Raw genomic sequence first — 19,405 nt, forward strand, 5'->3', positions numbered from 1 at the left:
TCTCTAATTTTGATCTCCAGTGTATGAATAGAAAGTATAAAGATATTTGAATATGAAAATATATTTTTTCTTTTCTTTGATCACCACCTCCTCTGTCTTTTAATTTTCTATTTTAAGCATAATAAAATCTTAACAAGAAAACACCCTGATCTGCACGCCTCCTATTCTTCTTCTGTGGTTCTCTGATCCTCCAGATTAGGAGTTATGAGTGTTTCTTTATTTAAAGCTTTTTAGTTTTAGACAAGGCAGAGTCAAGAGGGATAAAAGAGATGTAGGCATTTATACTTTAAAATTAGAGAAAATGTTTAAAAATCCAAAAAACTTTAAAGACAAGGCCAAATTACAAAATCGTGGTGGCAATATGGTTGTAAAACATAGATTAGATATATTTTTGTCTTTTTTAATATTTTAAATTTGTTTTAAATAGTCTCACAATTTTATTCAGTCTCAATATTTCAATTTTTATTTTTAGATTATTGATTTTTTTTTAATCTTGTTTCTTTCTATCCATCCTTAGGGTTTTTTTTTTCTTTACCATTTCCAAGTTTTAGGTTTCCTTATTTTATTATTTCCTAAAAAAAACTTTTGAAAAAAAAATGTGTTCTATTTTTCCTTGAATAATTTTACCTTTTCTCGACAGTTGTATCTGTTTTCTTAATTTTATTTTTTTTGTAATCTGTTTTTAATTTTAAGATAATTTAAAACCTCTTCATTTTGTTAATCGATTTCACCACAGGGTTTAATGTTTATTTTAAATATGTATTTTTTTAAACAAAAATATCAAGACAAAAAATAAAAAAAATAATAGTTTGAAGCTTTATTTAACCCTAGTTGTTATTTTTTCTTTTATTTTTTTTCCTTTAATACCCACTGAATTTTACTTTTACTTATTTAAATTTTCTTTTTTAATTTTTCTATTTGTCATGTCATTGTTGTTAAGTTTTCCATTTTAATTTCCCCTTAACTTTATTTATTTGTCTTCAGTTGGTTTTATTTTTCCCAAAATGATTTTTTTATGTAAGGCTCAAATTAACACAGTTTCAAAGTCAAATATACATATACATACATATTACAAAAGTAGAATATGTAACATTTTTCTAAATACATAAAATGTTTACATTTATTTTTCTGTCATTAAAACATTCTGATGCAGACAGATGAATAAATATGTTAATGAGACAGAGGAGGACGACCAGCTACTTAATGTGGTTGAAGTGGAAGAATTAAAAGTTGTGTGTTCTTAAAAAAAAGCAGATATTTTAAACCAAATCCAGAGTGGAAAGTAAGAAAGTAAAAAAAATGAGGAAGGATAGGAGTCGATTTTATAACAGCCAAATAATCTAAAACCATGAAGGTCTTCATCAGGGCGAACAGACTAACATCTGTGCTTTGGCCACACCTCTTTTTTTAACCACAGCCAATGACAGATGGTCACATGGATCAAACAAGTGAAGCCAGGTGAGATTCTTCAAACAGGTCTAACAAGTCAGTCATTCTGGTGTGAGCTCACCCATAACTGTCAACGACCACGGAGAGACGGAAACACCCGACAGAGTCCAGGAGCCTGTTCAGACATGACATCTGTCAGATTAGTTCAGAATCATTGCTACAGTAGCAGTTTCAATCAGAACTGGACCACAGATCTGTAATTAGAAGAACCCCTGGGCCATCTGCTCCACACAGTTATCAAACCTTAATAAAGGATTTCAAACAGTGAACAGAGTCAAAGCTCAAGTCCAACTATTACTCTGTTTCTCAGACTCTCCCTACTTATTGTAAAAAGCTGCTCTTTATGGAACGCAGTAGAACCTGAACATCAACCGCTCCTTCAAAACCTTTGAGACTCCACCCAATCAAAACATTTCTCTCTTCTCTCTAAGTCCCGCCCCTTTACCTGTTTCACCAAAAGGACTCGTAGCTGTTTGTTAGTACGCCTCATTCAGAAGAGAGACAGAGAGCGACCCACAGACAAAAACCAGAACAACTTCTACTGAAAGAGGACAGCAGCAGAGGATACTGGGAATACTGGGATTACTACCACTTTAACCAGGTACTGAATCCACCAACTGAACAAGACTTTTATAGAAGCAAAAATCTGACAGTGACTTTCAGTGACGGTGAGTAACTCCCAGCTGTTTATCTGCTGCATCTCTAGACAAAATGGCGTCAAAGCTAGAGGAGGATCTGAGCTGTCCGGTCTGCCTGGACATCTTTAAAGATCCTGTCATCCTGTCCTGTGAGCACAGATTCTGTAGAGCGTGTGTGGAGAACTGCTGGAAGGAGAAGGAGGACAAGGAGTGTCCTGTTTGTAAGAGGAGCCACTCAAAAAGATGGTTACCTCAAGACGTGTCATTGAAGATCCACTGTGAGAAAAGACAGAGATTTTCAGAGGATCTCTGCAGTCTGCATCATGAAAAACTCAAACTCTTCTGTCTGGACCATCAGGAGCCCATGTGTGTCGTCTGCAGAGATTCAGAAAAACACTCCAACCACAGATTCAGAGCCATCAGTGAAGCTGCAGAAGAACACAAGAAGAAACTTGAGGAAACTCTGCAGCCCTTAAAGGAGAAGTTAACGGTTTGTGAGAAAGTTCAAGTGGAGTTTGATCAAACTCTGGACCACATGGAGGTCCAGGCCCGACACACAGAGAGGCAGATTAAGGAGCAGTTTAAGAAGCTTCACCAGTTTCTAGCAGAGGAAGAGGAGGCCAGGCTGCGTGCACTGAGGGAGGAAGAGGAGCAGAAGAGACAGAGGATGAAGGAGCAGATGGAGGCTCTGAGAGCACAGATAGCAGATCTTTCACACACAGTCAGAGCCACAGAGGACCAGCTGACGGCCCAAGACGTCTCCTTCCTGAAAAACTACAAGGCTGCAGTGGAGAGAGTCCAGCAGCGCCCCCTGCTGGAGGATCCACAGCTGCCCTCAGGAGCTCTGATAGACCAGGCCAAACACCTGGGCAACCTGGGCTTCAACATCTGGACCAAGATGAAGGACCTGGTCTCCTACACACCCGTTATTCTGGACCCAAACACTGCTAATCCAGTCTTCATCCTGTCTGATGATCTGACCGCTGTGAGACGAGGAAAGAGACAGCAGCTTCCTGATAATCCAGAGAGGTTTGATCATTACTGGTCTGTCCTGGGCTCTGAGGGCTTTAACTCAAGGACTCACAGCTGGGACGTCCAGGTTGGAGACAGTGCTAGCTGGTTCCTGGGAGTGTTAGCCGAGTCTGGACAGAGGAAGGGAGAGAAACTTTCTGGATTATGGTCAATTGGGTTATATGATGGTAAATACCTAGCAGACTCATCATTACATGGAGTCACTGCTCTCTCAGTGAAGAATCCTCCAAAGAGGATCAGAGTGAATCTGGACTGTAACATAGGAGAGCTGTGGTTCTCTGACCCTGATACTAACACACACATCTATACCTTTGACCTAACTTTCACTGAGAGGGTGGTTCCACTCATTAGAACTGTGAAAGATTATTCACTGAAGATTTCACCAAAGAAGATCTCTATGACTGTGGAAAAACGATAGATAGATAGATAGATAGATAGATAGATAGATAGATAGATAGATAGATAGATAGATAGATAGATAGATAGATAGATAGATAGATAGATAGATAGATAGATAGATAGATAGATAGATAGATCGATCGATCGATCGATCGATCTGAGACCCAGAGATAATAAATCCATACAGTCCTTTAAACAGTCCAGAACTAACAGCATATCTATTATGCTGTCTTCATCGGGATCATCGGGACTCTGACTGCCTTTTGTAAACCTAATTATACTGTAGGCTTATCCTGGGGCCTCATACTCCAGGAACCCTCAGATATAATTTTAAAGGTGTGCATCAAAAATGAGGTATATGTTTATAACTACTTTAAATGTTTAAAACCTGTACTATAGATGTAAATAAAGGACCAAGATGAATTGTGGAAGAACTGCTGAAAATAGCCAAAAGCACAAAAATAGCTGAAAATAGCAAAAAAATAGCATAAAAGTAGCTGAAAATGGCATTCAATAGCTCAGAAAGGGATAAAAATCGTCAGGTTTGCAAGGAAAAACTCAAAAGGGAGGACCCAAATGCAGGTAAACTAGAAAATGATTTAATAAAACAAAGGAACTTACTGAAAACTAAAACACTAGAATCAAAGTCGATGAACCAAAACAAAATCCACAGGAGCACAAGGAAAGCACGAGGAGTAACACGGGGAATGACATCTACAATGAACCGACACAGACACAGGGAGACAGAGAGCTTAAATGCACAGGGAGTGATTAACAACAGAGGACAGGTTAGGACAATCAGACACAGGTGGAAGTGGTGAAGGTAATCACAGTGGAGGGAAACTCAGGCAGGAAGCAAAACTGGAATCACACACAAGGAAAGGCAAACTACAAAGTAAAACAGGAAACATGGAACCTAACACAAGAAGCACACGAGGACTGAATGACAAAACTAAACACAAGAAGCTGAACAAAGGAAACACAGGAGGATACAAAAAAACAAAACACAAGGAGGGAAACTAAAACACAGGGAGGAAAACTGAACAAGAAACACAGGGAGTAAAACTAAACATGAGACACAGGAATTAACTAAACATGAAACACAGGGAATGTAAAACTAACATGAAGCAGGGAATTACTAAACATGAAACACGAGGAGTAAAATTAGACATGAAACAAGGAATAAACTAGACATGAAATCCAAGGAGTAACTAAACATGAACATGAACTAACATGAGGCACAAAATACACAGAAACACCTAAGAACTAAACACCAGAAATATACAAACTAGAAAACCTAAGTACAATGTAAAACTAGAAACATGGAAATCACAGAACAAGGAAAACACGAGGGAACAAAACTAAACACAGGAAATACACTAGAAAAACTCATAACCTAACAAATCAGAACCTGGATCATGACAAAAATAGCTGAAAGTAGCCTAAAAAATTGCTGAAAATAGACTAAAAATAGATTATTTTGGCCTAAAAGTAGCTGAAAATTGCATTCAATGGCTAAAAAAGCATAGAAACCGTTGAAAATATCATGAAAATAGCTTTATCTTATATATCATAAAAGTTTGAAGTCAGAAAAGTCATAGCACTTGAATGACGAACAAACAGAATTTTTTAAAAGTTTAAATGGTGTTGATGCGACAAAGTATGAAGGAGGAGATAGCCGGCGTGGAAGAAGAATAATAAACAAAATGGCCGTCGTGAATATCAATAGTGTGGATGCTCAGCATCCCCACTAAATAGCATCAAACTTTGATCATCCCTGTGGAGGACCCCTGGCCCCAACATCAAGGTCCAAGCGCCTCAATAGTCCCCAAATATATTCATATCTAATGATAGTACTGTAGACCCCAATAGACACTGAAACAATACACTGGTGGCTTACTGTGGTCAAATGGCATCAGAAAATCCAAATAAGACCTGATAAAGTACTGATGGCTAGTTGGGGATTTAGATTTGCCGTTAGGTTATGTCCTGTAGTTCTCTGGCTTTATTACCTGGAAAAAAAAAAGTTTCAAAAGTTTCTTGCAATGACTGATTTCAGATAAATGGGTAAGCTCCTCTTATTTACACATTTATAAAACCATCCCTGGATGTAGCAACAGTCAGCCTGCAGCAGAGATTGTTCTTATTATGAACTTCCTCCTGGGATCTGTTTATTTTTGGAGACCCCTATCATGATAGTATGGACATTTGAACCACTATATCATGTTAAGAGGACTGTTTTTGAAGAGAAAGTACACAAGTATAGAGTTCAAATGTATTTCAGTAACATTACTCACCTCTGACTCAATCTGACTCCACAGGTTTTCATTTTACTCTGGGCTCATCTTCAGGACTTTCTACTGCTGTCTAAACAACATTCTGATAAATATTAACTATGTAAATAACTAATGTCATAACTCACAGCATAAGGGACTTCTTGATGAGAGCGCGCCATCCACGGTGATGATGAGTTCAGGTACATCTACTAATGTCTGATTTATGATCACCAACGATCTATTTTTGATTAAAGCGCTATTATTTCCGAACACAGTGTACTTGATTAAAATTATTCCTACTGGATGTGAACTTTCATCAGATAAAAACCTACGTTTTTACATAAATAAATATTTTGTTGGCTTAAATTTCTGACTTAAATGACGACAGTCTTTTTTCCCCTGTGTGACAGTATAAATATCACTGACGTTATCTGAAGGCATCATAGCTAAGAGCGGGAAGCGCGCGCTGGAGCTGCTGCGTCCTGATTGGCTGCTCAGATCAAAGCAAACTGTGACGTTTCCAAAGTAAAAATGTCAAAAGGAGAGGAGAGAACCGCTGGAAGCAGAAACAGTAATGTCTGGTTGAGGATCCTGTAAACGCTGCTACAGGATCTGAAACTTCTAAAATCAGGGCAAAATTACCGGATTAAGCTCCAGATATTTATGGCGTAAAAACTTCCTAAATAAAGATAAAAGTGCTTTTTAACTGACAAATGGATTAACATATTATTTCAATTATTTGAGGTCGTTTTTCTGTGGAAACTGAGGTTATTTGATGAAAGTGAAATAATAATACAATTAAATATACTAAAATAACTTGTCTGTAATTCATTGTTTATTATTCGCAGCTCCAAATTTCTCATTTGTCATTTAAAGGAAGGTTTCTGATAAAAAATTGATGATGAAAAAATGTGTGGTTTGAAATTTTAAGTATCAAAAAATGATTTAAACAAAAATAAGTGATAATCATCTTAATATATTTACAATCTGTCACATCCAACAAACATTTCTCATTTACAACTATTTTTGTTACTTTGAGATTTACCATTTATAATTTTTAATTCCACCACCTCCAACATCTCTTAGCTCTGGGCAGGCCAGTCCACCAAAATACGGGTCCCCTCATCGGCCAATCAATAGGCCCTCCTCAAATATGAGTGGATGTGAGTGCATGGATTAGTGCTAGCCTCTTGGCTAACGTTCACTCCCTCAGCCAGAGTCAGTCCCAGCCAGCGTGTCCATACGGGCCCCACAGGGGTTTATGCGGCCTGCAAATAAGGGTCTCAAGTGGGTTTGTATGCCGGTTCCATGGTGGCCCCACCTGTTATTGCTCCTATGGGCTTCAAGTATCAACCTTGGTTTCAGATAGGGCCCATATGGTATGAGGCCCATTTAAAGGTGCAGTGTGTAAAATTTAGCCTAGTAGCATTTAGCTGAACAAACTTGGTAAAATAAAGCAAAACATTTCTACGGCAATCTATCTAAATAAGTGTTTAGCCATCTAAATTCAAAAATAGCTGTTTTGAAAAAAAACAACTCAGAATAAACCTTTAATTCACCCCCCATGGGTGCCGCTATCTTGGATTTTTACATGTTTCAATGGTAACATAGAGGAAAAAAGAAAAAAAGGATAAATAAAGTTATAGTATTGTATTCACATTACAGATACACATTAAATTCAACTGGTCGCCACAGTTTCAAGCAGGGAAATGCAACCTAGAACCCACTTCTAGATGTTGATATTCAGTTTTACACACTGCACCTTTAAAATAGGCCATATGGGTAATCACAAGCATAGCCATCATGGAGCCTGGACAGACCCCCTTGGGAGGCATGCTTTTGCCCCACTCAAGGCCCAGTGAGATCCTTTCTCTGAACAGAGATGGGGCTTTTATGGGTCTCATTAAAATTACCCAGAGAGCCCTGTCTGAAGCTCCCACTTGAAACCCCCGTGAGAAATCACAGGGAATCAATTTCAGAGCTCACTGAAAAAGTTAAACAGTTCAGTTCAATTAAATTCAAATGGATATCTGTCAGGAACTTTGTGTAAAAGCATCTATTAGTGTACGATTGACCTTTATGACAGCTAACAACAGACCACAGTCAGTTATGGTCTCATACACCGCCCTGTCCTCTCTTTTTCCATTATCTAAGTCATTTTTTTACTCAGGTTCTGGTTTGGCTGTACTGTCAGAAATTACAGGCCGAACATGGGCCGACCCGTGACGCCAACATGGCAAACAGACAAAAAAACATTTAAAGAAGAGGGTGTTCATATATAGACCTAAATATATTTTTTAACAGTGTGTTTCCTGAAGCGACCAAACATAAAATGTCCCTTTCTGTTGCATTAACAAGTCCTGGTCTGTATTTTATGTTTTTAAAAATATGATTTAGATATATTTGCTTAAATTTTGAATGGACCGTGTGTTTGCTAACCTCCCGCTCCTGCTGTTGGCTTCAGAAACCATTTACCTTTATTATGGATGATATTGGCTCTGGAACAGGAGCTTTAGCATTTTACCATAACACTAAAAGACTACTCTTTTTGAAACATGACCTCTGCATGTGTGAATATAATCCATGAACCGGTATTTAACCCTCTGTTGACCTCTCCTCCTCTGTCAGTGTTGGGATTTTAATGGTTCTGTAGAGCCCAGTCTTAATCGCAGAAGTTGCAAGAACTGCCATTGAAAATTATCCTGCTGTAAATGATAAAATATGACGAACGAAAGACAAAAGGGAAGTGGCAATGCTTTCATTAAATCAAAATAATCGGCCCGTAATTAGTCCAATCATTAACAACGTTCTTCACCAGTTTTATAACGTCCACTTTTCCTGTTAATGTTTGTATATTTATTACTTAAACTCCAGCTGTACTCTAGTGTTTTTCTAATATAGATACTGTAGGCCAGTGGTTTTCAACGTGTGGGGCGGGCCTCCCCTGGGGGGCGCCACAGAGCTTCAGGGAACCATAAACCTGAAAAAAAGGTGATTTGCTTTGTGAACCTCTGCTGCGCATGGAGCTAAATGGATAGACTTATAGTTACTATAGGGACTATGTTATAGAGCAGCGTTACTCAACCAAAGAGCCAAATTACTGAAAAATACCTTTGCAAGAGCCAAAAGTGGCTAAAACGGCTTGAAGTAGCAATAAAAATAGGTTCAAATTGGCAAAATGGTCAAAAAGCAGCAAAAAAATGGGTGAAAAGGGGTGAAAATGGGGAGGAAAAAGTGGAAAAATGGTCAGAAAGTAGCAGAAATGGGTTAGAAGTGACAAAAAAAGGAGTGGAAAGTGACTTAAATGGGCAAAAAGCAGTCAAGAGTGGCAAAAATAGGCAAAAAATTAGAACCAGGGGTATGTAATGGCAAATGGTAGTTTCAATGAGCAAAAATATTGTGAAAAAGGGCAAAAATGGGAGAAAAATGGCAAAAAGAAGAGGCAAAAATTGGATAAAAGGGGAACAAGTGGTATTAAATGGCAAAAGGTAGCTTAAATGGACAAAAAGTGGCAAAAAATGGTTAAAAAAGGGCAAAAATGGATAAAAGTGGCAAGAAAACATCCCAAACGAGCAAAAAAAAAAAAAAAAAAAAGAAAGAAAGTTTACTAATGAAAGGTAGCTTAAATGGGCAAAAAGGTGAAAAAAGGCAAAAATTGGATAAAAGTGAGAAAAATGGGGGCAAAGTGGCAAAAAGAACTTGCAAAATGGCCGAAAAATATGAAAAAGTGGTATTTAATGGCATTATAACTGAATAACAGGGAAAGGCAGATGTTTAAGGACATTTTAAGGACAAATTTGCAATATCCAAAAAGTTAAAAGTGTTTAAAGATTAGACATAAATGTTTGAAATGTTGTTTATTTTTTTTACCCCAGTTTGAATCCTTTGTGTGGGGGTCCACTGAATGAATAATTTCTTCTTAGGGGAGGCTCACTCTCCCACACTTAGAAAACCCCTGCTGTAGGCTATTTCTAAATGTCCTCTCTCACTGTTTTAACTGAGGTAGAACAAAAACAGGAGATCTAGTCAAAGATTTTTAATGATCATGAAACAAAAAACAAACCTGTAATGACCAGAATATTAATCACAAAAGCTTAAATATTCCAGTGTCTTTCAAAACCCCCAAACCGTTGAGCATGCTTTAATTTTGAAAGTTCATGCCGGATGTAGCATCAGTCCTTCCTGTGTCTGACTTGTTTGGACCGGTTCAATTGTTTAGACCGACTCGCCTCGGTCAAACCGTCTCTAACGTCCTCCACCAGGGACTCCCGGATCCTTCGGGCCTTCTGGCTCAGGTCTCCCGGTCCCCTCGTAACCTCCGCGGCCTCCCGTCGGATCTGCTGGACCGTCCGAGAGCTGAGCGCGCGGCCCGCGGCCTCTCTGCCGGCCTCCTGCGCTCTCAGCACGGCCAGGGCGGTGAGCTTCGCGGCGCTGCGGACCGGAAGAGACTCGGACAGTTTCTCCACCACCTGAGCTTTGTTCACGAGAGCTGACAGCAGGTACTTGAGGACCATGGTGACGTCACAGCAGACAGACACCTTCGGGACCAAAAGTCGGTCACAGAACGACCGAAAAATGCCGAAAACAGCCGACAGAAACCCGAAACCACCCGACCGTTAACATGTCCCCAACATATGAAGTTAGCGGGATGACGTATGCTACTTCCGACTGTCCTTCAAAATAAAAGAGGAAAGACATGTAAGGAAAGTACGTACTCTGACAAAATCCCTTTTATTTAATTCCTGGTTTCAAAACATGGAGACATTTTTATTAGATCAGTTTACAGCACCTTTAAAAACACATTTCTGAAGCCCTTTATCAAATGACATTGGTTAAAAAAGGGGGTTCCACATCATATATGCAATTAAAATTCATATGACAGAAGAGATCGGGTAGGAAGTAACTACGACAGTCACACTGAAAACTATTTATTCTTTCTTTACAGAAAACTAGAGTTCTATTAAATTAATCTTATTCTGGTCTAAAGAAAGTAAAAAGCACTAAAACCACAAGTTCTGCAGGTAATCCCTGTAAATCAGATGTGTAGTGATCCCCGAGGGGTGGCCCATGACTCTGTCCTAATTTTCCATGATCAACACAAAGTAAAATAATGTAACTATAATAAAGTTCGTCTTTTCTTCCTATTTGGACCACCTGCCACACCTGTACCTTCAGAATGATTTTGTTCCACCCTCAAAGTACAGGGTTTAATTTGAACTCCTATACTACCTCTACCCTTTGTTGTATAATTACTAAACTGTGCTGAGTGTGGTGCTTTGGTCCAGTTAATACAGATTAAACCTGACAGTCTACCTACAACTTTATCCCTGTTTATACATCCAAAGTTGAACAGTGCTGCTCCCACCAGGTGCTATGAGGATTATCCAGGTTAAAGAGCATCAACTGTGACGACAGTGCCCACTAGTGGCAGGCAGCTGTATTATAGTTTAACACAATGATACTCAACCTGTGGCTCTGGAGCCACATGTGGCTCTTTTATGATGATCTGTGGTTCTTTTGTGTCTTAATTTTAAATACTATTCCCCCAGAAAACCTTTAAAAAAGTGAAACTTTTTTGCCCCTTTTCACCTTTTTTTGCCACTTTTTGCCCATTTAAACTACATTTTGTTATTAAATAACTTGTTTTTCCTATTTTTGCCCATTTTTGAACCTCTTTTTGACAATTTTTTACCAATTTTGCCCACTTTGATCCCATTTTTGCCCTTTTTTAAAACCATCTTTGGCCACTTTTTGTCTAAATGAGCTACCTTTTACCATTAAATACCACTTGTTTTCTTCTTTTCCAAAATTTTTGCTTATTCTGTTTGCCACTTTTTCCCCATTTTTGCCCCTTTTCACTGTTTTTGTGCCACTTTTTGCCCATTTAAGCTACCTTTTGGCATTAAATACCCCATTTTACCCTTTTTTGGCCATTTTGCAGCTTCTTTTTGTCACTTTCCCCCCATTTTTCCACTTCTGAGCAGGCTCGTTAGTCTGGTTTGATAGAGAAAATGTGAACAGACACTCAAATACACCTGTAACTTTATTTAGTTTTAATATTATGATGCTGATCCCTGATCAGAAAAGTCTGATTTTTTGTGTTTAAATAGTAACGTAACCCTCCTGTTAATACTCAGATCTAAAAGGCAGCATAGACTGAACGATGTTGTGGCTGGTAAGGGACAGTAGGAAGGAGTGGGTGCCCCCCCCAGCCTTTATAACATCATAAAGACATGTGATATCATGCTTTAAATCCCATGGTAGATGAACCCCAGCTGGAGCTCTGGGCTTCAGTAACTCTTTCCTGGTCACTGGATACAGGCTCCTAATACAGCTCAACAGTGTGGCTCTGGAAGTAAAAGTCCCCCTTTATTTCCTCCATAGTTGATCTGATTATTTGTCCTGTTTTTAGAAACATCCAAAGGTTTACCATGAACCCACTGAGTGTGAAACAGCGGTATGCACTCCTGTGGAAGAACTACGTTTGTAAGATATCGACCTCTATTTAAGGAAACAGTTTATTCATGATCTCTGCCAAAAACACTACATTACCCACAATCCTTGAGTGACATAGTGCCATCTTTGATTACTGGAGTCTTCAGTATCTATGGAAACGTCACACCACCATAGAATGGAGTGGTATAAACACAGACTACAACATCATCATTTAAAATCTAAACAACAATAAAGATAGAAATATTGTTTCAAAGTTTGGAAAACAATCCTAACAAAAGATACTGCATTGGATTATGGGATACGTAGTTCCTTCATCCCGATAAAAAGATGTGCTCAGTCTTGTTCCTTTGCTTTCTACTCCATATCTGAACGCCATTTTTGTACCAAATTGAATGTTTAATAGACATGGGCACTCAGGTAGCGGGTTAGCTTGGTTCATGTTTTAAAAGTGTTGATATAAGGGTTTTACGAAACGTCTTCAGAGGATCTGAATGGAAAATTTTACTTCCAGAACCAGAGCTTCCATTAAAGTGGTTAGTCATTGCCATTAAACACCACAGTTTTTGTATTTGAAGCTTTTAAAGCCTTAAAGACCACGTCTCTCCCATTCACCCTGTTTATTTTAGTAGGACGTTTTTACCCAAAAAGGGGCGGGGCCGGCATTGTTGGCCTTATCCAGATGTATGTTAGGATCTCTTTAGCTGTGTTTACCTCAGACCTTCACACATTCAGAACTTCCGTAGACTCAGAGGCGATGGGACAGGAAGTGCTAACATGCTGATTCATATTCAGGGTTTTAGGATTCATTACCACAAAAACACTGAAGTACCCACTGTTACCTTTGACTTTAATCCTCTCTGTAGTTTTATTTCCATGCAGACGGGAGAAAACAGGCGTGGCTCAGACTTTCAGACAGCTTTTATTCTCAACATATGGACAGCAGACATGTGTGACCTTTGACACCGGTCCTTCAGGGGTCTGTACAGTAGATCAGCAACGAGGGGGCGACAGACGTGATGGAGAAATAAATTAAAACCCCAAAAACACAGCTGGGCAGGTAAATAAAATAAAAAAATCACTGAAATAAAATCAAATAAAAGCCACATTGAGCCTTGATGAGAGAAAAAAGTTAGATTCAAATAAAAACGTTAAAAAAGTCTGTTAGAAAAGTCGAGTGCCTTTTTAGTTTTTGGTTGTTTCCTCCTCTGTGCTTCAGTGACGCTGCACTCTCTCTCTCACTCCTTCACTATTTACATTTCTATTTATAGACTCTTTAAATTCACACCCATTCAATTCACTCTCCAGTCTCAGAGAGCTGAAGCCACGCCTCCAGCGTCCTCCCGGCCAATCAGCAGCTGCTGTTCTTGAACTCTCCGTTCTCAGTGATGGACAGTTTGGTGGGGTTGGTGGGTGACAGCCCGTTGCGGAGGTTTGGCGCGCTGTAGCGCTCCTTCACCTGCGCCAGCGCCGACATCAGCCGAGAGTTCGCCGCGTCCAGGGAGCAGATCCGCTTCTCCTGATTGGACGGAGACAGAGGGAAGGGGGCAGGACAGGAAGTCAGACAAAGATACAAAATAAAATGGTGGTTTGTGACAATCTGACTGTCGGGTTAAAAAACACATCAGAGCTTAAAATCGCTTCAAAGATCCCGAATTAACCCTGAAAGACTCAAACCAACCTTAAAATCCCCTAAAAACACCCGAGTCCACTCACTATGAGTTCATTTAATTATGTATTAACCACTGAAATTAACCTTTAAAAAACTTACATTTTTATTTCGTGATCCATGAAAAACTCTCAAGAATAAAAACATTTAGTCAACAGACGTATGTTTCAAAATTAAAATGAGAAATGTTTTAATTATTGAAAAGGATTTTATATAAATGAAAACATTAATGCAAAAGACAAAAACTCTTAAAACTTTTAAGTCGTCATGATTTCAGTCAAAATTCTCCCTTTAAACACCTGAACTTAAAAACGAAGCAGTGTAGCAGACCTGGACTTTAGATCTGAAATAATTAAACATCTGAAATAGTCTTTAAGTAAGTTTATTGAAGGCTTTTAAACTCACTTTTAAAGGTTTGAAGAGATTAAGAAAAAATAAAACTTTTGCTTTTTGAGTCTTTCTATGCTGCTTTTTATATTTTAAGGCACTCTTTTTGTTTTACACAACATTTATCAGGTTGTTACTTAATTTTTTAAAAAGTTTTCTTCATTAGTGCTATACAATATAAATATAATAAAGTTGTTATTATAATAGATTGACTTTTTTAAAAAAATTAAAGGATTTTCCATGTTACAAAAACTTTCAGGGTTTTCCATCTTATTTTTTATATTTTAACAATTTAATTTGTAACAAATATTTAAGTTTTTTTTCTGCATTAGTGCTTTACAAAATAAATGAAATTAAGTTAAAATTATTGAACATTACCTTTTTAAAACTTTCAGGATTTCCGTCTTAATTTTTATAGTATAACAATTTATTTTATTTTTCATATTTCCAATGTTATTGTTTGTTTTTTTATTTAAATGGTCCTGATGTTGCTTAGAGTTTTTGTAGGGGATTCTGTTCCTTTTTTTGTTTATAGTTGTTTCTATTTCATCTCTGTTTTTAGATTTTAAGGGTTTAATGTGCTGTTTTTATAAATTGCTCAATTTGTTTTTTACTTTTCATATTCTAATGGTTTTACTATATTTTAAATATTTATCTCTTTTTCTTTAACTTCTTTTAATGTACATGGTTTTATATGGTGCTTAAACTCTTTCAGGGATTCTGTCACTTTTTTATTTTTGAGTGTTTTTCTGTGACTATTAATATTTTATGTTTTTTTTTTAAATATTTTTCTTTTTTTTAAAACTTCTTTTATATTTCAAGTGTTCAACAAGTTACTTTAAAAAAACAAGGGGTTTCTGTTATTTTATATTCAAGAGTTTTCTGTGTTAGTTTTTTAAAATATTTTATATAAAATAAAAGTTATGTTTTTTTTCTGTTGGTTTTTATGTATTTCTTATTAAAAAAACTCACATTAAAATTACATTTCATGTTATTTTATGTTGACTATAAAAAAAGTTTTTTGTTATTTTATTTTTAAGGGTTTTTATTATTTATATTATATTTAATTTTGGTTTCTATTTAACTTCAAAAACTAAGGATACTTTGAGTTATTTTTTGTATGAAGGGGGAAATAAAAGTTACTTAAAATGGTTTGTTCTATAATTCTTTGAAATTTTAAGGATTTTGTTAGGATTTTATTTTTCTCCATGTTATTCTTAATATTTTGAAGGTTTGGGTGTTAATGCTTTATATTTTAGGGGTTTTCATCAACTTCAGCAGTATTTAGGGAATTTCTATGTCACTTAAAAATAAGGGTTTTCTCAGTTACTTTTTAAAAAGTTTTTTGTTTCTTTTTATATTTTGAAGGTTTTCTGTGCTACATCTTTTACAAATTTACTATGTTTGTATAAAAACATAAAGCTTTTCTATGTGACTTTTCAGACTGTTATGAGTTTTCCACATAAATGATCACATGTAATGTCTAAAGTTTGGTAAAAATAACTCAAACATCTTAAAAGGATTTATTTAATGCTGAAAATGTAGAAGTTCATAATCCTTGGAGAGGCCAATGTCTATAAATCTATCTTTAAATATAAATCTTAAATTTAACTTAGAGGTTTAATTGATGGTATCATTTTTATATTTAGTGTTAGTTTTACTCACATTTTATCATTCAGTCTAACAGTATTTAAATTATGGCATTTTGGTTTAGCCCAGTTAGATAGTCTAAACCTCAGATTGTCCAAACTGATAAATAATTTCATTTATTAAATATTTAGTGCAAATGTTGAGTTTTAAGGATCCCAGTCCTGGTTTAATAGGTTAATAAGAGTTTAAAGTTTTATTAAAAGCATTCAAATCTTCTATAAGATGATTCTGTCTTCAATGACAGAGTTCAAACCCCCATCAATGACTTTAAAATCCTTGAAAACCCTGCAGACATCAGTAAATCAGACTCTAACAGTGTTTCAGCTGAATTCATGGCGGTGCGTCTTTGACCCGACATCAGGAAACAGTCTGAGGGCAGCAGCAGCAAACACAAACAGCCCAAAGAACTAAAGAAACTACAAATAAACAAACAAACAAACAAACAAAAGAGTGAGAGTGAAGCTGCTGCAGGAAGTCAAACTGATCTGAAATCAGCCTCTGTGAGCTCAGAGTGACCTGCAGGTCGACTATGGGACCCTCAAACATCCCGAGCCCTCTGCTCGTTCAGGACGGGGGTGAAGGGGGGAGGGGGTGTCAGCCAAACAGAAATAAAAGAGCGGAGAGTGGGACACACCCAAACACCAGAAGTATGATAATGATGGTAGATATGTCTAAGGTTTTAAAGGCAGAGAAATTCTCCAGTTTTATAGTTTTCATGGGACGTTTCTGTCCTGGTCTACAGGAAGCTGCTGTTCTGTTGCTGTACCTCTGTCGTGTTTTACTGTTTTATCATCTGTTTCTCAACACACCTTTGTCTGGAAGGTCCAGTCATTCCTGGATACCATTACACCATGAAGACAAAAGAACACTCAGAGAAAAGGTTGTTGAAAAGTCTAAGTCAGAAACATCTCCAAGTCTCTGAACATCCCCCAGAGTTCAGTTAAATCCATCCTGAAGAAATGAAGGAATATGTCACATGTGTAAATCTGCCTAGATCAGACCGTCCTCACAGACTGAGTGGGCGTGCGAGAAGGAAAACCTCCACTGTGGTACATACTTTTATAGGCACTGTAAATGTCTCATTATTCCCAGTTTGTGAAGTTTAAAGCTCTGATGAGTGAGAGAAGTGAAAGAAAAATCATGAAATCTCTGTTTTTCCTTGTTCCTAGTCCATCTCAACACGAGCTGTCATTAACCCTTCCTCATGTCAGATGTTGTTAGGACATGCTGTTGAAGGTCTGAATTCTTTAATCAGACTGGAGTTTGGTCTGACCACGTGTTGCCTTGAGAATCTAAAGGCTGTTAGATTTAAGAAAATCCTAGAGATTTATTTTAATCAGCTCTGTGCTGTAGTCCTGGGGTTTCAGTCCACCTCTGTTCCTAATAAAGTGACCTGAGTTTAAAACAAAGAAAATATCAACCAGTGCTGCTTCTCCTCCAACTGTATGAATGACATTGAATAAACTATTTCAGATTAAAATAAAGATCTACATTGCTCTGTGATTGGCTGCTCAGGTGTGTCCACACTCCTTACTGGCGGCGTGTTTTCTAAAAACAGCGTGGTGGTGGTGGTGGTGTTGGGGGTGAGGTAGGGGTGAGGATGGGGGTTAGGAGGGGTGGGGGGGAGGTGCCAGGCGGGCTACAGTCACTACTTGCCTGATTGGTTTATTTCACATCCGTTACTGACCTGAAATCAGCGAAGAGTCCATGAGAACAAGAGCTAAATCTGCTGCTCCTTTCCTCTCTGATGCTAACAGATTCAAAGAAACTTTATTCACTGGTCTGCAGACGGACAGTCAGACTGAACCCACAGTCCTCAGATTCATGTGTGGAGAAGCTCCTTAGAGCTACACCTCAGAGAACTCTACATGCTCTTAATTGATCTGTTAACGAGTTAAACTGAGGGTGAAGGGGAGGAGCTATAACTAATTACATCAGTGACCAATGACAAAGGAGTTCATCTAAAGCAGGGTTCCTGCACACTCTTAACAAAAGTGGAGTTAAAACAGTCTAGTCCACATGTAGGCTGGTGTTTTTCTCTGAGTTTTGACCCTTAGTATAAAAATGAACTGCATTTTTAAGTCACTAAAAACACACCTTTAGGAAAACTCCCAGGGCAAAGGTTTTAAAAACTCTCTTAAAGACATTTCAGTGTTTTTGAAGTTGGGCTGTCAAAGGTACATAGCAGTAGTAGTAGTAGCATTAGCGTGGTTATCTTATAGAAAAATAAAGGTTCAGGGAGAGAATCACTTTTTGTCAAAGTGTCACTCATCTGTATGTCATAAAATAATTCTGGCCAGAAACGTGAAACATTGTTTTTTATCTTTTGTGTGTCTTATTTATTGTTTTCAATCACCTTTTGCATGATTCGTTAAAATGTTTTCATTGTGCTTCTTTCTCTCTTTATCATTATATTTTAATGTCCTGTGTGAAGTACTTTGAATTGCCTTGTTGCTGAAATGTGCTATACAAATAAACTTGCCTTGCCTTGCACCTTTAACCTTCAGTGTCTCTTCGTTTTATTCTTATCTCAACACCATTTTATGAGTTTTCAAGCCTCAAGTATGAGCTTTGGAAATTTTCCTGTATTTTCATGGCATTGTGAAAAATTGTCTTAACTTGCTTATAATTCACTGTGTGCAAAAACCCTGACGTTTGTGTCCCTAGTGTCCATTTTGGTCCCATCTACTTCCATTAAATTTATTATTATTTTTTTTAATCTTAGAGCCACTAGAACATAAAAACATGCATGTAATAAATGCTGGAGATTTTTCTTTTGTATTTTTGGTTGAAGTTGTCATTTTTATCATTTTCCACCAGATGGAGCAATTGTCCCTATAGTGGTTTATGGGAAAAACACTGAATTTTTAGAAAAATGTCTCAGCTGGTTTTTCTCATTGAAATTGAACCTGGACAGTAAAGGGTTAAAAAATCTTTTCAAAAAGTGTGATTTTTTAAAATATTTTTGATGGTAAGAAGAGATGTTGCTTGAACACAGAAAAAAGGAAATCTATGAGTCTGATCATTTTCTAGCCTAATATATAAAATGAGTCATTTTTCTTTTTTTGCATATAAAGAAACAATGAACAGAAATCAATGTTGCTGAAATTCACTGGCATATACCAGGATCTGAGAACCAGAATTTCTTTTTTTGACTTTGCATGCAGCACACTGAAAATAACTAATATTTTCATTTGTCCCATCTGAAACACCAGGGATTTCCATGACAGAACCTGGCCAATAAGGGGTTAAAATTTTTCAAACTTATGAAATTTTAATTGTCATTATTAGGGAAGGATGGGGAAAGCCTCCGTGTTTTTCTCACTATTTTTTAGAGCAGGCTTTGAGACAAAAACACAGAGGCTATCTGGGTAAAAAAAATATAATGCTTCAAAAATGTTTGCTAGTGTGTACGTTTGAGCCAACATTGTTTTGTGGCCCATTTTTTTAAC

General features: G+C 37.2%; 3 protein-coding genes across 12 annotated transcripts in view; 1 reads left to right on the forward strand and 2 right to left on the reverse strand.

Annotated features, from left to right (window-relative positions):
* The first annotated feature begins 2,160 nt into the window (after nucleotides 1–2,160).
* Nucleotides 2,161–3,627, forward strand: LOC121520724 (nuclear factor 7, brain-like). The gene has a single exon (XM_041804312.1). It carries the CDS (start codon nucleotides 2,161–2,163, stop codon nucleotides 3,535–3,537), a length of 1,377 nt encoding a protein of 458 aa, XP_041660246.1. The 3' UTR covers nucleotides 3,538–3,627.
* A 6,188-nt stretch (nucleotides 3,628–9,815) lies between these two features.
* Nucleotides 9,816–10,459, reverse strand: LOC121520573 (protein NCBP2AS2-like). The gene has a single exon (XM_041804087.1). The coding sequence runs from the start codon at nucleotides 10,306–10,308 to the stop codon at nucleotides 9,967–9,969; it is 342 nt and encodes a 113-aa protein (XP_041660021.1). The 5' UTR covers nucleotides 10,309–10,459; the 3' UTR covers nucleotides 9,816–9,966.
* Nucleotides 10,460–13,150: 2,691 nt separating this feature from the next.
* Nucleotides 13,151–19,405, reverse strand: part of rasal2 (RAS protein activator like 2) — a 138,256-nt gene continuing 132,001 nt past the window's right edge. For 9 of the 10 annotated variants that reach the window (XM_041802636.1, XM_041802634.1, XM_041802635.1 and 6 more), the window contains one exon: nucleotides 13,151–13,766. In XM_041802636.1, the coding sequence (XP_041658570.1) occupies nucleotides 13,599–13,766 (168 nt within the window). In that variant the 3' untranslated portion in view covers nucleotides 13,151–13,598. Of the gene's footprint in view, nucleotides 13,767–17,609; nucleotides 17,641–19,405 lie in introns of all 10 variants that reach the window. The other variant, XM_041802632.1, reaches the window with a different exon arrangement.

The sequence above is a fragment of the Cheilinus undulatus genome, linkage group 13 (genome assembly GCF_018320785.1).
Source record: "Cheilinus undulatus linkage group 13, ASM1832078v1, whole genome shotgun sequence".
NCBI classification, from domain to species: Eukaryota; Metazoa; Chordata; class Actinopteri; order Labriformes; family Labridae; genus Cheilinus; species Cheilinus undulatus.